Here is an 18695-nt window from a genome sequence, read left to right as displayed (position 1 = left end):
TTATTTAAATTTACTTATTTAAGAAGTAATTTGAGAACTTGTGCTGCAGTAATTGTCACCATGTGACAGGTCTGGAAATTTTTTTATATCTTTCACCTTGGATAATGGTTTCCTTCGTGGTTTTGGTGCAATTTAATCTCCATGTCCAAGTCCATCTCGTTTTCTTAGTTCTCATTCCGACCACATGTATTACACAAATGTGTCCTTTGATTGATCATACAGACTTTATCAGTTACTCTTGCTACTCTTTCTAAGGTCTGAAGTATAACTTCAGAGCAGCAGCTATATTTATTCTTCATAAGCCAGCTTTACGGTACAACCCATTGAATTAAAACTTGGAATGGGCCCTTTGACCCTTCCGACCTTCTCCACCATTCAGTAAGATCATGGCTGATCTGATTATGGCCTCCACTTCAACTCCTACTAGCCTCTAATAACCTTTGACCCTGTTAGTCAAGAATTTACCTCTGCCTTAAAACTATTCAATGGCATCACCTCCACCACTGTCTGGATAAGACAGTTCCAAAGACGCATGAACTTTGGGAAAAATGTTCTTCTTCATCACCGTCCTGATTTTTGAAATGTTATCCTCTAGTTCTAGTGTCCCCAACAAAGGGGACATCTTTTCAGCATCCACCCTGTCAAGTCTCTTCAGGACCTTGTATGTTTCTATAAGATCATCATCGTGCACTCTTCTAAACTCCATGGGATGCAGGTGTGGCCTGTTCAACCTTTCCTCATCTACTGACCCCTCATCCCAGATACCAATCAAATGAACCTTATCTGAACTACTCCTAGTATATCATTTTTTAAATATAAAACTCCAGATATGGCCTTGCCAATGCTCTGTACAACTGTAGCGTTCCTAATTTAATATTTCATTCCCCTTGCAATAAACTACAACATTCCATTTGCTTTGATATACCTATATACTAACCTTTGGTGATCTGTGTACCAGAACATCCAGATCCTTTGAATACTTAGAGTTCTGCAGTCTCTTTCCATTTAAATAATATGCTACTTTATTATTCTTCCTGTGAATTTTCCCATATTATACTCCATCTGCCACACTTTTGCCCACTCACCCAGGCTATCATCATACAGACTCCTCATGTCCTCTTTCCAACTAAATTTCCTATACAATCACAGCAAAATACTGTGGATGCTGGAATCTGAAATAAACACAGAAAATGCTCGGGGAGCCCAGCAGTTATCTCAGTATTTGTGGAGAGAGAAATCGAGTTAACATTTCAATTCCAGTATGACTTCAGAACTGATCAGATTTACTTCCCTTACTTTCTCTGTATCACCAGCAAATTTAGTAACCACAAACTCCATTTCTCCATCTCTTTATGTGGATATTGAATTCTTGAGGTCTCGACCATGATCCTTGTGGTACACCACTCATTACCTCCTGCCAACCCAAAAATGATCCATTTTTGCCCACACTGTTCTTCCTAATAGCCAATCAATCCCATGAGTTCTTGTTTTGCAAAGTAATCATTAATGTGGTACAGTACTTTGTCAAATGCTTCTGGAAATCCTCGTACAGCACTTTCACCAATTATCCTTCATCTCTGTTACTTTTAACTTCCTTTAAGGACTTTGATTGTGTTCATCTCTAATATTGGGGAATTTGTGACAGATGTAAGGCAAACTGGTCAGTAGTTTCTCATTTTTATCTCCATTCTTCCTTGAATAAAGGAACTACATTTACCATTTTCCAATCTGATGGGACCTTTCCAGAATCTAGAGAATTTTAGAAAATTAAAACCCATACATCTACCATCGATAAAAGCAAAATGCTGTAGATGGTGGAAAACTGAAGCAAACACAGAAAATGTTGGAGAAGCTCAGCAGGTCTGGCACATCTGTGGAGAAAGAAACAGAGTTAACATTTTGAGCGTAGTAAGGCTGTTCTTCAGAACATCTACTATCTCAGCAGCCACTTCTTTAAATAACCTAAGATGAAGTCCATGAGGAATAGGAGTCCAGTCAGATTTTAGTTCAATAATTTTCTCAGTCCCTTCTGAATGCAATGTTTCTAGTTTCCTCTCTCCCTTTTGTATTCTGTTTCACAGTTATTCCTAGGGTGTAATTTGCATCCTCTACAGTGAATAAGTGAAGGGCTTATGCCCGAAACGTCGATTCTCCTTCTCCTTTGATGCTGCCTGACCTGCTGCACTTTTCCAGCATCACACTTTTCAGCTCTTGATCTCCAGCATCTGCAGTCCTCACTTTCTCCTGGTTGATCCTCCACAGTGAAGACAAATGTGTTCATTTGTCATTCCCTCTATTTTAAATTTTAATAACCCCATTATTACTCCCAAAGGACCAACATTCACTTTTCTTATTCTCATCATTTTAAATACCTGTGGAAACTACTACGTGTTTTAATTATCTAACTAACTTTCATTCATACTTTAACTTTTCCCTCATTATTCATCTTGTTATTCTTTGCTGTTCTGTATAGTCTGTCCAATCTTCTGATCTGTCACACATCATTGTGGAACTAAATATTTTTCTTTGATGCCATGTTAACTTTCTTGGTTAGCCATGGATGGTGCATCCCTTCATTTTTCCCACTGGATTGTATCTTTTGAGTATTCTGATTGCCTTAACTATCTCTCTCACTGTCCTACCCTCCTGCCCCTGATTACTGACTGAATGGAAAGACCCTATCTTGCTTCCTGCAAGAAAATATCCAGTTTATTTTCCCTGATGCGTTGCAGTGTCTGCAGTTTAACCTCTAGCATTGTTTAATGGAGTCTCTCCACCCCTTTTGTACTGTTTAATGGGCTCTCTCAATCACACTTGCAAGTAAAAGATAACATTACAGTATCTGGAAAGTAACTTTTTTTCAGATGCCTAAAGAATGTGGTCTACTTTGAATCTTAAAAATGGTATTGATTGTTAAATGTCTACATATGTGAATGTAACATGGAAACTTTGATAATCATGAGAGCACTGTTCACTCTACTGAAATAAGATTTATATCTTTGTATGCACAGCAAGTCTTCACTGGAGTTCAAAGCAAGTTTTATGAAGTAATTTGAGAAGTAACAGTTTGCTTTTCTGTCTCCTCTTGGCAAAGACAAAAGGTGTTTCTCTGACTTGAACTAGCCCTGACCAGTAGCATATCACCAAATTGATCCCAAGAGAAACCAGAAGGTTGGTTTTATGGCAGTCATTATTTCCACCTGAAATAGTTATGGATCATTTGGCTAAGCAAACAGTACAACTAATGTAGTCCTAGTATTTCACTGTTTAGTCCCTGGAATGTGATTGAACATCATTGTTGAGTAGCTCTGTTTCACAGAGCTGTTTGTCCTTCCTATAAATTTCGCATGCTCTTTTAGATGATAATGAATTGTTCTTGTGCTCTAAATCCTTGATGTTTAGCAGGGTAGCTTGGTATTTAAACAACTCATTTCCTCGTACAGACATGTTAGTTATTCTGCTTGCACAGGAGATTTTGCAATGTTTTCTAAATCGCAGAATTTTTTTCTTGGAATGTTCAAATGCTTCTTTTGTAGAATCAGCAATGGTGATGTGAAGAGTTCTCTTAAAATTTTGTCTTTATCCTAGATTGAGAACTATCTGTTGCGAAACCACGAGACCAGGAAGTATCTGCAAGAACAGGCCTACAGGTTGCAGCAGGGTATCGTGACCAGCACTACACAACAGGTGAAGATGCAATCACTCATCACTGCAGCCAGTAAATCATTTGAGTCAGCGAGCATATATCCTTTGTTCATTTGTTAGATGAATGAACCTTGTTGTCAGCTTGCTAAACTTGTATATCAAACTCAGATTAGCTTAAAAGTATTGTTTTGACCCAGTTCTTGAGTTTAAAACATGCATGCTTGCAGCCCATTAAAGTTGGTGTACAGTGCCTACTATTTATTTCGTTCATGTGTGCTCTGTTGAAAGCAGCTCCTTGTCTCATTGTTGTTTCATCCTGGGTCTCTTTCCCATGCAGTTTACGTAGCCTTCCAAACTGAGGTAGGGCAATGAGGCAGGTCTCGTGAAACCCCAGCCATGGCCCTGAGAGAAATAAATCCACGCTAGTGCTATTCTGAATCATGTGAGCCATGTGGCCAATTGACGCAACCAGCCCCCTTACCTATTATTGCCCGCTTTTTTTTTTGATGTTCCAAAGTAATATTAACTGCATAATATTTGCTGTTATCATTAACGTATAATTGTCCTTCCCTCATCGATTCATCTTTAAACACAACTTCAAATCCATTATCTTACAAAACCCAGTGCCTGAATAACAAAATGTGGAACTCCAGTTTGATGGACTGTACAGATTCACTTGCTGATGGAATGTTGTTATCTTGTTCTTTCGTAACATTTTTAAATTGTGGAATCATTTTTACATATGCAATTATGTACCAAGGTACATTGCAGGAGGAATGGTGGATACACGTCAGGATTCAAGACATTTTGAGGAAGAAGGAAAGAAATTATGAGCTTGAGCTTTAGATACATGGTTTGATTTCAGTGGTTTAGTGACCAAAGACAACAGTTAGAGGGGCAGAGGGTACAAACTAAGATATAACGCTGTGAAACATTACAGAGATGAACTGAAGTCAGTGATTGAGTGATATGAGATTTTAAACTGAGTGTCACGAGCCAGAGTTTTGTGTAAGATTTTTCTTCTGCAGAGTTAAACTGGTTAATGAAGAGATAATTGGTAAAAATTTAAATGTAAACAAAATGAAGGAATAAATAAGGAAAAGTTGGGGTATAAGTTATAAGATAAAAGCAAATGGATTTGACAGTGGAACAAATGTAGTTTTAGCATTCCATTAATAGTTAAACAAGATTTCAACAATTGCACAGAATGGAAGATTTGTGAGTTTAGTAATTGTGGGAGAATTTAACAGATAATTTCTCTTAAGGATTAACTATATTTAAAAACCAGGTGGTGGTTACATTTAGCATTTACCACTAAATTCCAAATCTAAAGTTTCTTTCAGGTGTAAATAAGGAAGCTGTCTACTGAGCGCAGCTGTCATCTGTTTGATTAATTAGAGACCAAGGTAAAGATGGATCTTAAACAAAAGCAGAGCAGAGCTGACTCATCAAAGTCATTAACAGTATAAGTACAGTGGGTTCTGTTGAGCACTGCCAGGATTATGTGTAGGTTGTACTGGGTGGAAGGCTTTTCACAATTTATATTAGTGATTAACCCATCAAACTACATGGTGGAGATGACGGATTGATGATTTTGTCATGAAGTAGTTTTGGGTATCATTGGCATACAGCTTGATCTCAAATGTATGGGTCACCTACGTAAAGAATCAATGGTCTGAGTAGTAGTGAGAGGTTGGACAAGCTAGGACTCACTAAGATATAACACTGTGAAACACTACAGAGATAAACTGAAGTCAGTGATTGAGGGATCTGAGATTTTAAACTGAGTGTCATGAGCCACAGAATTTTGTATAAGATTTTTTTTCTGCAGAGTTAAACAGGTTAGTGAAGAGATAATTGGTAAAAAATTTAAATGTAAACAAAAAAAAAGGAATAAATGCACTCACTCTTTTTCCCAGGGCTGAGGATTCGAGGACGAGAGGGCATCCGTTTAAAGTTAGAGGGAAAGAATAAAAGGGAACCTGAGGGGGAACCTTTTTACACAGAGGGTGGTATGCATATGGAATGAGCTGCCAGCAGAAATGGTTGAGGAGGGTATATTAACAACATTTAAAAGACATTTGGACAAATACATGGATAGGAAAGGATTAGAAGGATATGGACAAGTGCAGGGCAGCGGGTTAGTGTGGATGGACATTTTGGTTGGCATGGACCAGTTTGGTTCAAAGGGCCTGCCTCCATGCTGTTTAAATCAACAAGGTAAAAACAATGACTGCAGATGCTGGAAACCAGATTCTGGATTAGTGGTGCTGGAAGAGCACAGCAGTTCAGGCAGCATCCAAGGAGCTTCGAAATCGATGCTGCCTGAACTGCTGTGCTCTTCCAGCACCACTAATCCAGAATCCGTGCTGTTTAACTCTGAATATATTACGTAAAATAATGAAACAGCAGGACCAGGTTTTTAAAATGTTTATCTTAAAAGAAAAACATTAGAAGGCACAAACTAACTTCATTGGATAAAAATAACATTCATGCTACGCAGGTACCTGGCAATGGTCATATCCAACAAAAGAGAATCTAACTACCTCATTGTGACTTGCAATGGGATTACAATTGTTGAATCCCCATTATCAACATCCTGGAGGGTTACCATTAACCAAATACTGTGACTATAATAAGTAGATAACCACAGAGGTATGGGTGGTGGTGTTGGAGGTGGTCGTGGAAAGTGAATGAAGTTCAAACCTGATTACAAATTTTAAAGATGGGGCTGATATTTATTTTACCCACCCATTTCCTAGCCAGTTACAATGAAAGAGTGAAAATAAATGAGGAGAAATTGAGGACTGCAGATGTTTTACATCAGAGTCGAAAAGTGTGGTGCTGGAAAAGCACAGCAGGTCAGGCAGCATCCGAGGAGCAGAAGAGTCGACGTTTCGAGGATGAGGCTTTCATCAGGAATGAGCGAGTGGTCCAAAGGGGCTGAGAGATAAATGGGGGTGGGGATGGGGCTGGGGGGAAGGTAGCTGCGAATGTGATAGGTAGACGAAGGTGGGGCTGATGGTGATAGGTCGGAGAGGATGGTGGAGTGAATAGGTGGGAAGGAAGATGGACAGGTAGGATAGTTCAAGAGAGTGGTGCCAAGTTGGAAGGTTGGATCTGGGATAAAGTAAGGTGATGGAAAATGAGGAAACTGGTGAAATAGACATGGATCCCATGTGCTTGGAGCGTTCCAAGACAGAAGGTGAGGCATTCTTCCTCCTAGAGTTTGACGGTGGAGGAAGCCCAGGACTTGCATGTCTTTGGCAGAGTGTGAGGGGGAGGTAAAGTGTTCAGCCACAGGGCGGTGGGGTTGTTTAGTGTGTGTCCCAGAGATGTTCTCTGAAACATTCCACAAGTTGGTGTCCTGTCTCCCCAGCTGTCTCCTTGACTTGCTTGTTTGGTCCATGCCTCCCACCAACCCACCCTCCACTCTCGGCACCTTTCCCTGAAAGAAGTGCAAAACTTGCTCCCACACCTCCCCACTCACCTCCTTCCAAGGCCCCAAAGGATCCTTCCACATGCTCCAGCCTCCAACGCTCCAGGGCAAACAGCCCCAGCCTATTCAGCCTCTCCCTATACTCAAACCCTCCAACCCTGGCAACATCCTTGCAAATCTTTTCTGAACCCTTTCAAGTTTCACAACATCTTTCCCAAAGCAAGGAGACCAGAATTACACGCAATATTCCAAAAGTGGCCTAACCAATGTCCTGTACAGCTGCCACATGACCTTCCAACTCCTGTACTCAAAGGCAAGCATACCAAATGCATCTACCTGTAACTCCACTTTCGAGCACTCTTAGGTCTCCGTTGAGTAACACTCCCCAGGACATTACCATTAAATGTACAAGTTCCTGTCCTGATTTGCCTTTCCAAAATACAGCACCTCACATTTATTTAAATTAAACTTCATCTGCCACTCCTCGGCCTATTGGCCCATCTGATCAAAGTCCCATGTACTCGGAGGTTGCCTTCTTCAGTTTTTCTAATTTCATTGAAATGGACAAAACGTTCTAGCCAATAAAAAGTATCGGGTATTTGCTCATGAACATTAAACTCTCAAGCAAGAAGGCTCATTGTCAGGCTGTTTGTCAACTTTCCTCTTTGATTCTGGATGATGATGCTGTTTTTGTCAACAGATGATTGACCGGATGTGTGTAAAAGTGCAGGATCATCTCAACTCATTGAGATATTCGGATATAGATGCTGTTCAAGAGGATTTGCGACTAGCTGAAAACCTGATGCGTGATGCCAAAAATTCCAAAACGGTGAGACATGAAATTGTTGGACAGTTAAATGTACATAAGTATGAAATTCTCAATTGAGGACAAGGAAAACCATGTCAGAAGGCCTAGTATAGAAGGTTGCATCACCAGAACTAATGCATTTGAGATGGGATAAGTACAGTCCTGGTGGCTCAGAGTCATGGGCTTGCTCAGAATATTCATTGATGGCCTATCCCCAGAAACACTCACCAAAAAGGTGAAAAATTTGAATAAGTCTGAAATAGTCTCAGCCATGTGAGAGACTAGTGGAATTGCCGCTATCAAACAGCTTCCTTTTTGTTTCCTCCACTGTCATTTGCTTCCTTTTCACTTCTATCAAGTGCTCTTGCCCACAAGCAAATATTCCCTCTGTATCCACTCTATCAACACTTTTATTTGCCTTGGTAACCTTTATTAGATCACTGGCCAGCCTTTTTTTAAAGCATTAGTGGAGACCCAGCCTGTCAACCCTTCCTGACGTCAATCATTCTTATAAATCATCTCCACACCCTCCCTAGTGTCTTTGTACTACAACCAGAGCTCCATGCAGTACTCTTAAGTGTGATCTAACCAGGTTTGGTACAGGGTCATTATGATATCCCTACTTTTCAATTCCATCCCTCCAGAAGTAAAGCCAAGTGCATTGTTTGCTTTTTTAAACTGTATTTACGAATGGCAGTAATGTGGGTTCAATTTGCCTAACGGCTGCGGTGAACATGAAGGACTCTCTTTCTCAATCTCTCCCTTCGCCTCAGGTCTGCTGCCTGTTGAGTTAAACCATGCCAGTCTCTTTAATGACAGACCAGCCCTATGGTTCTCTGGGACTATGGCAACTTTACCTAGCCCCTTACTAACACAACTTTTAGTGATCGATATATTTGTACACCGAAATACCTTTGTTCCTATACTCCATCTATATTTGCACCTTCCAAGTGACCTTCCTATTTGTGGAGCATATCGAACATAGAACAGTACAGTACAGCACAGTACAGGCCCTTCGGCACTCGATGTTGTGCTGGCCTTTTATCCTGCTCTAAGATCAGACTAACCTACATGCCCTTCGTTATACTATCTTCCATGTGCCTATCCAAGAGTTGCTTAAATGTGCCTAATGTATCTGACTCTACTACCACTGCCAGAAGTGCATTCCACGCACCCACCACTCTGAGTGATGAACCTACCTCTGACATCTCCCCTAAACTATCCTCCAATCACCTTAAAATTATGTCCCTTCATGATAGGCATTTCCGCCATGGGGAAACATCTCTGGCTATCCACTCTATCAATGCCTCTCAACATCTTGCACACCTCTATCAAGTCATCTCTCATCCTTCTTCTCTCCACTGAGAAAAGCCCTAGCTCCCTCAACCTTTCTTCATAAGACATGCCCTCCAGTCCAGGCAACATCCTGATAAATCCCCTCTGCACCCGTTCTAAAGCTTCCACATCTTTCCTATAATGAAGTGACCAGAACCAAACACAATATTCCAAATGAGGTCTAGACAGGGCTCTATAGAGCTGCACCATAACCTCTTAAACTCAATCCCCCGCTAATGCAATCCAACACACCATACGCCTTCTTAACAACCCTATCAACTTGGGTGGCAACTTAGAGGGATCTATGGAAATGAACCCCAAAGTCCCTCTGTTCCTCCATACTGCCAAAAATCCTGCCTTTAACCTTGTATCTGCATTCAAATTTGACCTTCCAAAGGGAATGACTTCACACTTTTCCAGGTTGAACTCCATCTGCCATTTATCCGCCCAGTGCATTCCTGAAGAAGGGCTCATGCCCGAAGCATCGATTCTCCTTCTCCTTGGATGCTGTCTGACCTGCTGCGCTTTTCCAGCAACACATTTTCAGCTATGCTCTGCATCCTGTCAATGCCCCATTGCAAGCTACAACAGCCCTCCACATTATCCACAACTCCACCAACCTTTGTGTCATCATCAAGCTTTCTAACCCACCCTTCCACTTCCTTATCCAAATCATTTATAAAAATCACAAACAGCAGAGGTCCCAGAACAGATCCCTGCAAAACAACACTGGTCACCAAGCTCCAGGCTGAATACTTTCCATCTACCACCCCTCTCTGTCTTCTATGGGCCGGACAATTCTGTATCCAGACAGCCAGATATCCCTTTATCCCATGCCTTCTTACTTTCTGAATGAGCCTACCATAGGGAACCTTATTAAACACCTCACTAAAATCTATGTACACCACATCCACTGCTCTACCTTCATGAACATGTTTTGTCACATCCTTGAAGAATTCAATAAGGTTTGTGAGGCACAACCCGCACATCTCAAACCCATGCTGACTATCTCTAATCAAACTATGGTTTTCCAAGAAATCTTAAATCCTATCTCTCAGAATCCTCTCCAATACTTTGCCCACCACTTACATAAGACTGATTTGTCTGTAATTCCCAGGATTATAGCTTCTTCAACAAGGGAATAACATTTGCCACCCTCCAATCATCTGACATTACTCCAGTAAACAGTGAGGATGTAAAGATCATCGCCAAAGATGCTGCAATCCTTGCTTCCTGTAGTATCCTGGGTACATCCTGTCTGGCCTGGGTGATTTATCTATCCTTATGTTTTTCAGAATTTTCAGCACACCCTCCTTCCTAACATCAACCTGTTCGAGCATATCAGTCTGTTTCACACTGTCCCCAAAATGTCAAGGTCCCTCTCAGTAGTGAATACTGAAGCAAAGAATTTATTAAGGACATCCCCTACATCCTGTGGCTCCAGGCGCAAGTTCCCTCCACTCTATCTGATGGGCACTACCGTCGCTCTGGCCATCCTCTTGTTCCTCACATAAATGTAGAATGCCTTAGGGTTTTCCTTATTCCTACCTGCTAAAGCTTTTTCATGTCCCCTTCTAGCTGTCTTAAGTCCATTCTTCAGTTCTTTCCTGGCTACCTTGTAAACCTGTAAAGTCCTGTCTGATTCTTGCCTCCTCAACCTTAAGTAAGCTTCCTTCTTCCTCTTGACTAGATGTCCCACATCCCTTGTCACCCAAGGTTCTTTCACCCTACCATCCCTTCCTTTCCTCAGTGGGACAAACCTGTCCAGCACTATCAGCAAGTACTACCTAAACAACCTCCACATTTGTCGTACATTTCCCTGAGAACATCTGTTCCTGGTTCCTGTCTGATAGCATTGTGATTCACCTTCCCCCAATTTCTTCCCAGTAAAATGTTCTACTTCATGCTGCATTGAACTTTATTTGTTAGTTACTTGCCCATTCTGCAATTTTGAAGAAGTAATTGGTAATTAAGGAGAGGTTGTTGAATATATGGATAAGTTCAGCCAAGGCAGAGATTGATGATGCCTTGTGGACACTCATTGGGCCTCCATTGATTGGAGAAGAAGAGAGCTCTCAGACCATTCTGGTAGGCAATCATGGTCTACAGCAATTGCCAATTTTCTATCAGTTACCATCTAACTAGTGAATTCTCCACAGCAACATCTCTACCAGCCAGAGTGCATTTGACAAAAAAAACTATTTTCACACAGCATAAAACATTTTTTCCCCCATTATGTTGGTATTCTTGCAAATTGTCCTGATAAGTGCAAAATTTTTTTTAAAAAATCGATCAAATGTATTTTTCCAGCAATATATGTGATTTTATTTTATGTTCAGAGCCTCAATGAAAGCCAAATGATGTCAACCATGGAAGACTAGATGAAGTTGTAGCTTGAGAACTACAAAACTATTTGGACAAATTGTATATGTGCTGAAGTGATTAGTTGAATGATGAATATGATACGTTGCACCAGGAAGAAAAGATGATGAATAAAGCATTCAAAATAGTGTCCAAATAGCACCAAGAGATCTAGTGGTTATAATAAACTTAGCTATTTTTATTTGTTCCTGGGATATGGGCATTGTTGACTAGGAGCATATTTATTTTCCATCCCCAGCTACCCTTGAGAAGGTAAAGTTGAACTTTCAATTTTGAATTACCATGAAGTAGCAATCAACAAAGAAAACATATTGATTATGATACAGTTTAGAGGAAACCACATTCTAAATTCTTCATTTACACTGCATCTCTTAGTACTTTGTCTAGTTTTGATTACTCAAACATAAGGAATACATTCAAATATTCGGAGCAATTTTGAGAAAAGCCTGCTAGCTCCAAATGGCTGAGTTCTGAGGAAAAATTTGATTAACTTAAGCTTTTTGGTCTAAACTTTTGAGGTAATAAATGGAAATGATACACCAAGCTTAACCATTAAATAATGGCAATAGGGCATGCTTTCATGTGAGTAAATTATTAAATTAGGCCTGTCAGAAGTTTTTAATACTTGAAATGGACCTTCAGTTGTGATAGTAGAAGTAAAATCCTGGAAAATGTGATGGGGGCAGAAGACAGCCCGTCAAATCATTCTAGATGGAGAAGTCAAGATCAGATTGAATGCCATTTCTCATTTTCCCATCCCTCTTTGTAATTTTCTTTTGTAAATTGCATTTCAATTATTTTTGTGAATCTTCCTGGTGCTGTGATAAAAAGTGGGTATTGGCCAAGTCTTGAGGCAGAGTCATATGTCTCTAACTCTGGGCCAGAAATTCTAGGTTAAACTCCCCCTGCTGCCCTGATGATGTGTCATAACATGTCCAAACAGGTTGATCGTTTTCTTAAAAAAAAATGACTTATCAAGGTGTCTGAAGTCTCAGATTATAGTGCAAAACTTTTGGACTTCCCTGTGGTTTGCAATGCCATATGCCATTAATTTTGCATAAATAAAGCATTCCTGAAAAATGACTAAAGTCTTCTAATCACTCTTAGTCAAGTTGTATATGGCTTCAGGAAGACTATTCTGTCTTGATATGAGAACAGTTCAATTAGAAGCTAGGTGAAGCTCCTTTTAGAGACGTCTTCAGCTCCAAGTTAAACATAATCTCTCAGAATTACAGAATCACAGAGGTGTTATGGCACAGAAGGAGGCCAATCAGCCCATTGTGCCTGCTCCTGTCCTATTAGCTAATGACAATTTCCTGCCTTTCCCCATATCTGTGCACACCATTTCCATCCAAATAATCATCCAGTGTCCTCTTGATTGCCTCAACTGAATCTGTCTCCACCACATTTCCAAATAGTGCATTTTATATCCTAATTACTCGCTGTGTGAAAAAGATTTTTCTTTCCTCACTCTTGCTTCTTCTGCACATCACTTTAAACCTATGTCCTCTCTTTTATTTCCTTTTATGAATGGAACAGCTTCTCCCCTATCTACTCTGTCCAGTCTGCCCATGATTTTGAAAACTTCTATTGGATCTCCTCCGTTTTCTCTAATGATAAATAATACTTGGCAGAAAAATACTTTGTTATAAGTAATTTTAACAATTTAAATATACTGTATGTACTCAAATAATATTCATTTTATAAGATTCTACCATCAGGCTTTAGAGCAAAAAAAAACTTTCATTTATTCTTACACCTCTTGCTCATTTTGGGAGTAGAGTTGTTGGAAACTTTCCAGCAATTCTATTTCTACAAAGCTCTTTTCTCATTTGAGCATCCTAAATACTGATAGTCTGGACAGCCGTACCAGTGCCAAGTAACAGTGTCAGTTTGTTATCAGCAATTCCATAGATCTAAGTATGGATTTCAATATTATTACTCATGTGAAAGCCAATCCTCTACTTTTTGCCTAAAAGTTTGGGTGTAAAACCTTGAACTTCACACAAGTATGTAATAATGTGTGAATAATGTGAAGAGATGGCCATTGTGATATGATCATTGATAATCTAAAGTTAGGCAGGGAAAATGGGGAAAGTGTTGTCCAAATGATTAACCTGTCATGATGCCATCTATTTTTCCCTGACTTTCATTTCTTTTTCCTGTCCTGAGTATAATAGTTATTCCCTGGAAGCTGTCAGAGTAGGCATGGGTTGTATGTGAACCCTCCATCAGGCAGCTGAAAGTCCATTGTAAGACTTGACCTGGCTGATAACGGATTGAAATCTATGACAAAATCAGAATATCGTGGATGTTGGAAGCTTGAAGGGGAAAAAATCACAGCATCTATGTACAAAGATGTTTATCACCTTTTCATCAGAAGTGTTCTATTTCTGTTTCCTATGCAGGTGCTATATAACCGGCTATATGGGCGGCACGGTGGCATAGTGGTTAGCACTGCTGCCTCACAGCGCCAGAGACCCGGGTTCAATTCCCGCCTCAGGCGACTGACTGTGTGGAGTTTGCACATTCTCCCCGTGTCTGCGTGGGTTTCCTCCGGGTGCTCCGGTTTCCTCCCACAGTCCAAAAAAAAAATGTGCAGGCCAGGTGAATTGGCCATGCTAAATTGTCCGTAGTGTTAGGTAAGGGGTAAATGTAGGGGTATGGGTGGTTTGCGCTTCGGCGGGTCGGTGTGGACTTGTTGGGCCGAAGGGCCTGTTTCCACACTGTAAAGTAATCTAATCTAATCTAAAAAAAACAGATTTATTCTTTTTTCCCGCAATGTTGCCCAGCTACCCTTTGATAAACTTTCAGGGTTTATAAAGAATCAGCCAACCACATTTAATTAAATGTGGGGAATAACAAATGTGTAATTTAGATACCAGTTTATCTCATTATAAATGTATTTTGCCTTTAGCTATTGCCCAGTCTTTATCATCTGCGAGGAGCTTCTTGGGCAGCAGGAATCACTAGCTCATCAAATCCAATTCAGGAAAAACTGGAGTCCATGGCTGGGGAAGTCACCCGGGTTGTCGAGGAACAGCTCAAGGTATCTGACATGTGATTGGATCGTTAACCTGCCAACTATTCCAATCGTGTGTATTCATTGAGTTGGCCCTCAATGCTAATGTTGTGTTAATGTTATGTTGTGCAGTATGATTTATGCTCATTAAGGTATTTATTCAGTTGAAAGTAATTACAAGTCTGGCATGTTTATTGTTTTGTAAGATGTAGCAATGCCAATTAACATGCTGCTCTTTGTGGAAAACATCTATTAAGTATAAAATGTGATATTAGGTTAAAATGTCAATAGGTTACTCAAATTCAAATTATTAAAATTTTGTTTTCATCATTGCCTGAAGATGATACTGTATGTTTTTCCAAGGTTATGTGCTTCAGGAGTGATGGAATCTCAATAATTTGGGCCATTGACAGTGGCTGACTGAAGGTGCAGAGTTTTTATGTTCTATTGACATAGAATAACATCTGGGACAGTTAAATAACAGAATGGAATCTATCAATGTGGATGAAAGTTTGCTGATGTTCCATGTGCAACTGAATAATATGAAAAACACGTGGTTATTTTCTTAACATTTCTTATATTGGTTGCCTGTTCATAGCTTTGCTCCAATAGTTGGGGGACTCCCATATTCAGGGAAATGATAAAATGCTGATTTTTCTTTCCCTTCAACTTGCAACACACTGATTTTTGAAATATTTACTTAAACAATTGAGATTTTTATTAAAGTGTAATGCCACTATTTGATTATTTTTCTGGTGTCAAACCTTGTCGTTAAATGTAAACCTGACAACATTCTCTTCACTTATCTGAATATATTTTGGCTAATGAAGTATCTGTTTTTAATTCTTCGAGAGAGACAGAGATGATACACTCAGATTGTATATCTATAGAAGCTTTATTTACAATGTGATGATACTATGGCTTTAAGAGGAGTATTTTGACCTACTTCTTTGAAGAAAGGTTGAGAGAGAGGAAATGAGGAGTCTACTCCGATTCAATAGAGTAAACCGTTTGTGAGGCCTTATTTTTTTTAAAGTTGGAACAATGGAAGCAGCCTCACAGAACTAGGAGTTTTAGTTTTGATTTTCAGTAGAGGTTGCTGCTGGGGTCTTGAATCTGGGTGTGGAAGCTGCTTGTCAAGTCTCTGCTGTGGCTAAAAGCAGGGGATTATCTTGCTGCTGCTAGAATTGCATGTAAGACCATCTATTTTACTGAATTTGCCTTTGCCAATGGTGTGTTTATGGGATGTTACTACATCGGAATAGTTACTGTTTAGTAGTGAAATAATCTATTATTCTGTTAAGCTTTCCAACAGTGTTAAATTTTTCCAATTATTTCTTTTGTTGTGTATGAATGAAATGTGTTTTGCTTCAAGACTGTTAGTTTGACAAATCGAATTGCATCTGGAACACAACACCTGGCATTTGCCTCCAAAATAAGAGATTAGGGTCTAAACTATCTTCTTAACAAATTTTGAGGGGGTTTGCCTGGTCCATAACAACAGGGTTTTAAAATGTCGACTTCGATGCCTATAGCACCCAGTTGTGATATAGTTAACTGAGATAACCACACCTTGCCTGAACTGGTCAAACACTGAATGATGGGCTGTAGTAGCGAAATTTGATTTCTCCCAAAATATCTGTTGCTCATTTGTGTTCCAAATCCTGATCTGTATTAATTTTCAATTATCTAACATTCCTTGCAGCATTAAATACATTTGTTCAATAAACCAGATAACAGCTGCCGTGCAAACACGCATCCCTCAATATACTCACTCTCCAAACAATTCAGGAGCTTCCAAATCTCCTGTACAGTCCTGATGTCAGCATGTGCAGGTGATGTTGGGGTAAAGCACCAAACGTGCAGAGAAGATATCTCCAGGTTAAAGTGCTAATATCTTTTAATTCTAAGAAATGTCAAGATCTCTTTTGCTTAACGGAGTTAGTCTGTTTTCCTCAGTTTATGCTGCTTCACACATCCACCACCATTGTATTGCCAAATATGATGCAAGTTTACTTTATGCAATTTGCCATAAGTAATAACTGACATTCAAATGATAATGGTAGCTGGTTAGTTTCCTTTCTGGTCGTTGTGAGTTATGAAGTTGAAATGAAATCTCTTTAGTTTGAGTATATGTGTGAAATTTTGCTGGACAAGAGGAACCTCAATTATCCGAATGAGATAGGCGGACACTGTTTCGTTTGGATAATTGATTATTCAGTTAATTGATTTCCTCTGGGGCTTGGAGCTTTCTGTGAAGTCTGGTCCCTGTTTAGGAGACTAGGAAGCAGCGCACCACGCACAAATCCCCACCCCCCTGCCCATGCTTCTGCCCGTCCCTAGCCCCATCCAACAACACCCCCAAGCCCATCTGCTCCCACCCCATCCCATACCCACCCGCTCCCACCCTGACCCCCACCCCCGGCCGCCTGCCCCCAATGCGGTCCAATACCATCCCTCCACCCCAGCCCCTCACCAGCGTCTGACTTCACCCGTCCGCACCCCCACCTCCCGCCCAACCCCCAACTCCAGGGCAGCCAAACTGTACACTTTTTGGGGTAAGTCTCCAAACAGTGTTCGCATGCGTGCACACGCACACACTCTCAACTTTTGACTGCAACTTTTTGACAGCTTCCACCTTTGCCCTCAGGACAATGTTGGAGCGATTATCTGGGGATGGGGAGTTTAGGGTTCAACCCAATGTAGAACTCCATGGAAAGTGTAAGGGAAGAGAGAGAGGACAGGAGGTCAATCATTTGGAGACGGTGCCTGGACTGTCCAGGACTGTTGTCAGCAGCGTTTCAGTGAGCCGAGTTCATTTTTAATCATTGTACCTGTAAACAAAAGACCCGACCAGGATTGAAACAGCTCTTCGACGTATTGTTTCTATCGGGACCTTGAGATCCCCTTCACATAATCCGAAATTCAGATAATTGATGTTCGGATAATCAAGGTTCCTCTGTATATTACTTGGATGTTCCAATTTTAAGAAAGAAAGCGTATATCCATAATCAGTATTTGGGAATAAGAAATCTGTTTTACTTAAGGTTTTTGCAACTTTACATTAACATGCTAATAATGCTTTGCCATTGTTATCAAAAAATTGACAGAATATCTAATTCTTTGGTGTAAGTTTTTTTTCCTTTGGAGGATGCTTTTATTGGATGTAGGTTTGCTCGCTGAACTGGAAGGTGAGTTTTCAGACATTTCGTCACCATATTAGGTAACATCTTTAGTGAAGATTGCAGAGCCATTGGCCTTGCTTTTTATGTCCTCGTTGTCTACAGGAGTAGTGCCAGAAGATTGGAGGCTAGCAAATGTGATCCCCTTGTTCAAGAAGGGGAGTAGGGATAACCCTAGTAACTATAGGCCGGTGAGTCTCACTTCTGTTGTGGGCAAAGTCTTAGAGAGAATTGTAAGGGATAGGATTTATGAACATCTGGATAGGAATAATGTGATCAAGGATAGTCAGCATGGTTTTGTGAAGGGCAGGTCGTGCCTCACAAACCTTATTGAATTCTTTGAGAAGGTGACTAAGGAGGTGGACGAGGGGAAAGCGGTAGATGTGGTGTATATGGATTTTAGTAAGGCGTTTGATAAGGTTCCCCATGGTAGACTACTGCAAAAAATACAGAGGTATGGCATTGAGGGTGAGTTGGAGGTTTGGATTAGGAGTTGGCTGGCTGGAAGAAGACAGAGGGTAGTAGTTGATGGCAAAGGTTCATCTTGGAGTGCCGTCACTAGCGGTGTTCCACAAGGATCTAATTTGGGACCATTGCTGTTTGTCATTTTTATAAATGACCTGGAGGAGAGGTTAGAAGGTTGGGTGAGCAAGTTTGCGGATGATACGAAAGTCGGAGGAGTTGTAGACAGTGAGGAAGGATGTGGCAGGTTACAGCGGAATATAGATAAGCTGCAGAAATGGGCAGAAAGATGGCAAATGGAGTTCAATGTAGCTAAGTGTGAGGTGATTCACTTTGGTAAGAGTAATAAAAAGATGGGGTACTGGGCTAATGGACGGATACTTGGTAGTGTGGATGAGCAGAGGGATCTTGGTGTCCATG

General features: G+C 40.4%; 1 protein-coding gene across 8 annotated transcripts in view; it reads left to right on the top strand.

The window, feature by feature from the left end:
- Positions 1-18695, top strand: part of LOC122564345 (F-actin-uncapping protein LRRC16A-like) — a 472988-nt gene that overhangs the window by 337683 nt on the left and 116610 nt on the right. For all 8 annotated transcript variants that reach the window (XM_087978643.1, XM_087978642.1, XM_087978641.1 and 5 more), the window contains exons 24-26: positions 3589-3687; positions 7785-7913; positions 14527-14658. In XM_087978643.1, coding sequence (XP_087834769.1) covers positions 3589-3687; positions 7785-7913; positions 14527-14658 — 360 coding nt within the window. The remainder of the gene's footprint in view (positions 1-3588; positions 3688-7784; positions 7914-14526; positions 14659-18695) is intronic.

Source organism: Chiloscyllium plagiosum, unplaced genomic scaffold, assembly GCF_037043375.1.
Source record: "Chiloscyllium plagiosum isolate Xiang-an unplaced genomic scaffold, Cpla_swu_hap1 HiC_scaffold_34, whole genome shotgun sequence".
NCBI lineage: Eukaryota > Metazoa > Chordata > Chondrichthyes > Orectolobiformes > Hemiscylliidae > Chiloscyllium > Chiloscyllium plagiosum.
Note: the sequence above shows the minus strand (reverse complement) of the source record. Positions and strands in the feature narration are given on the sequence as shown.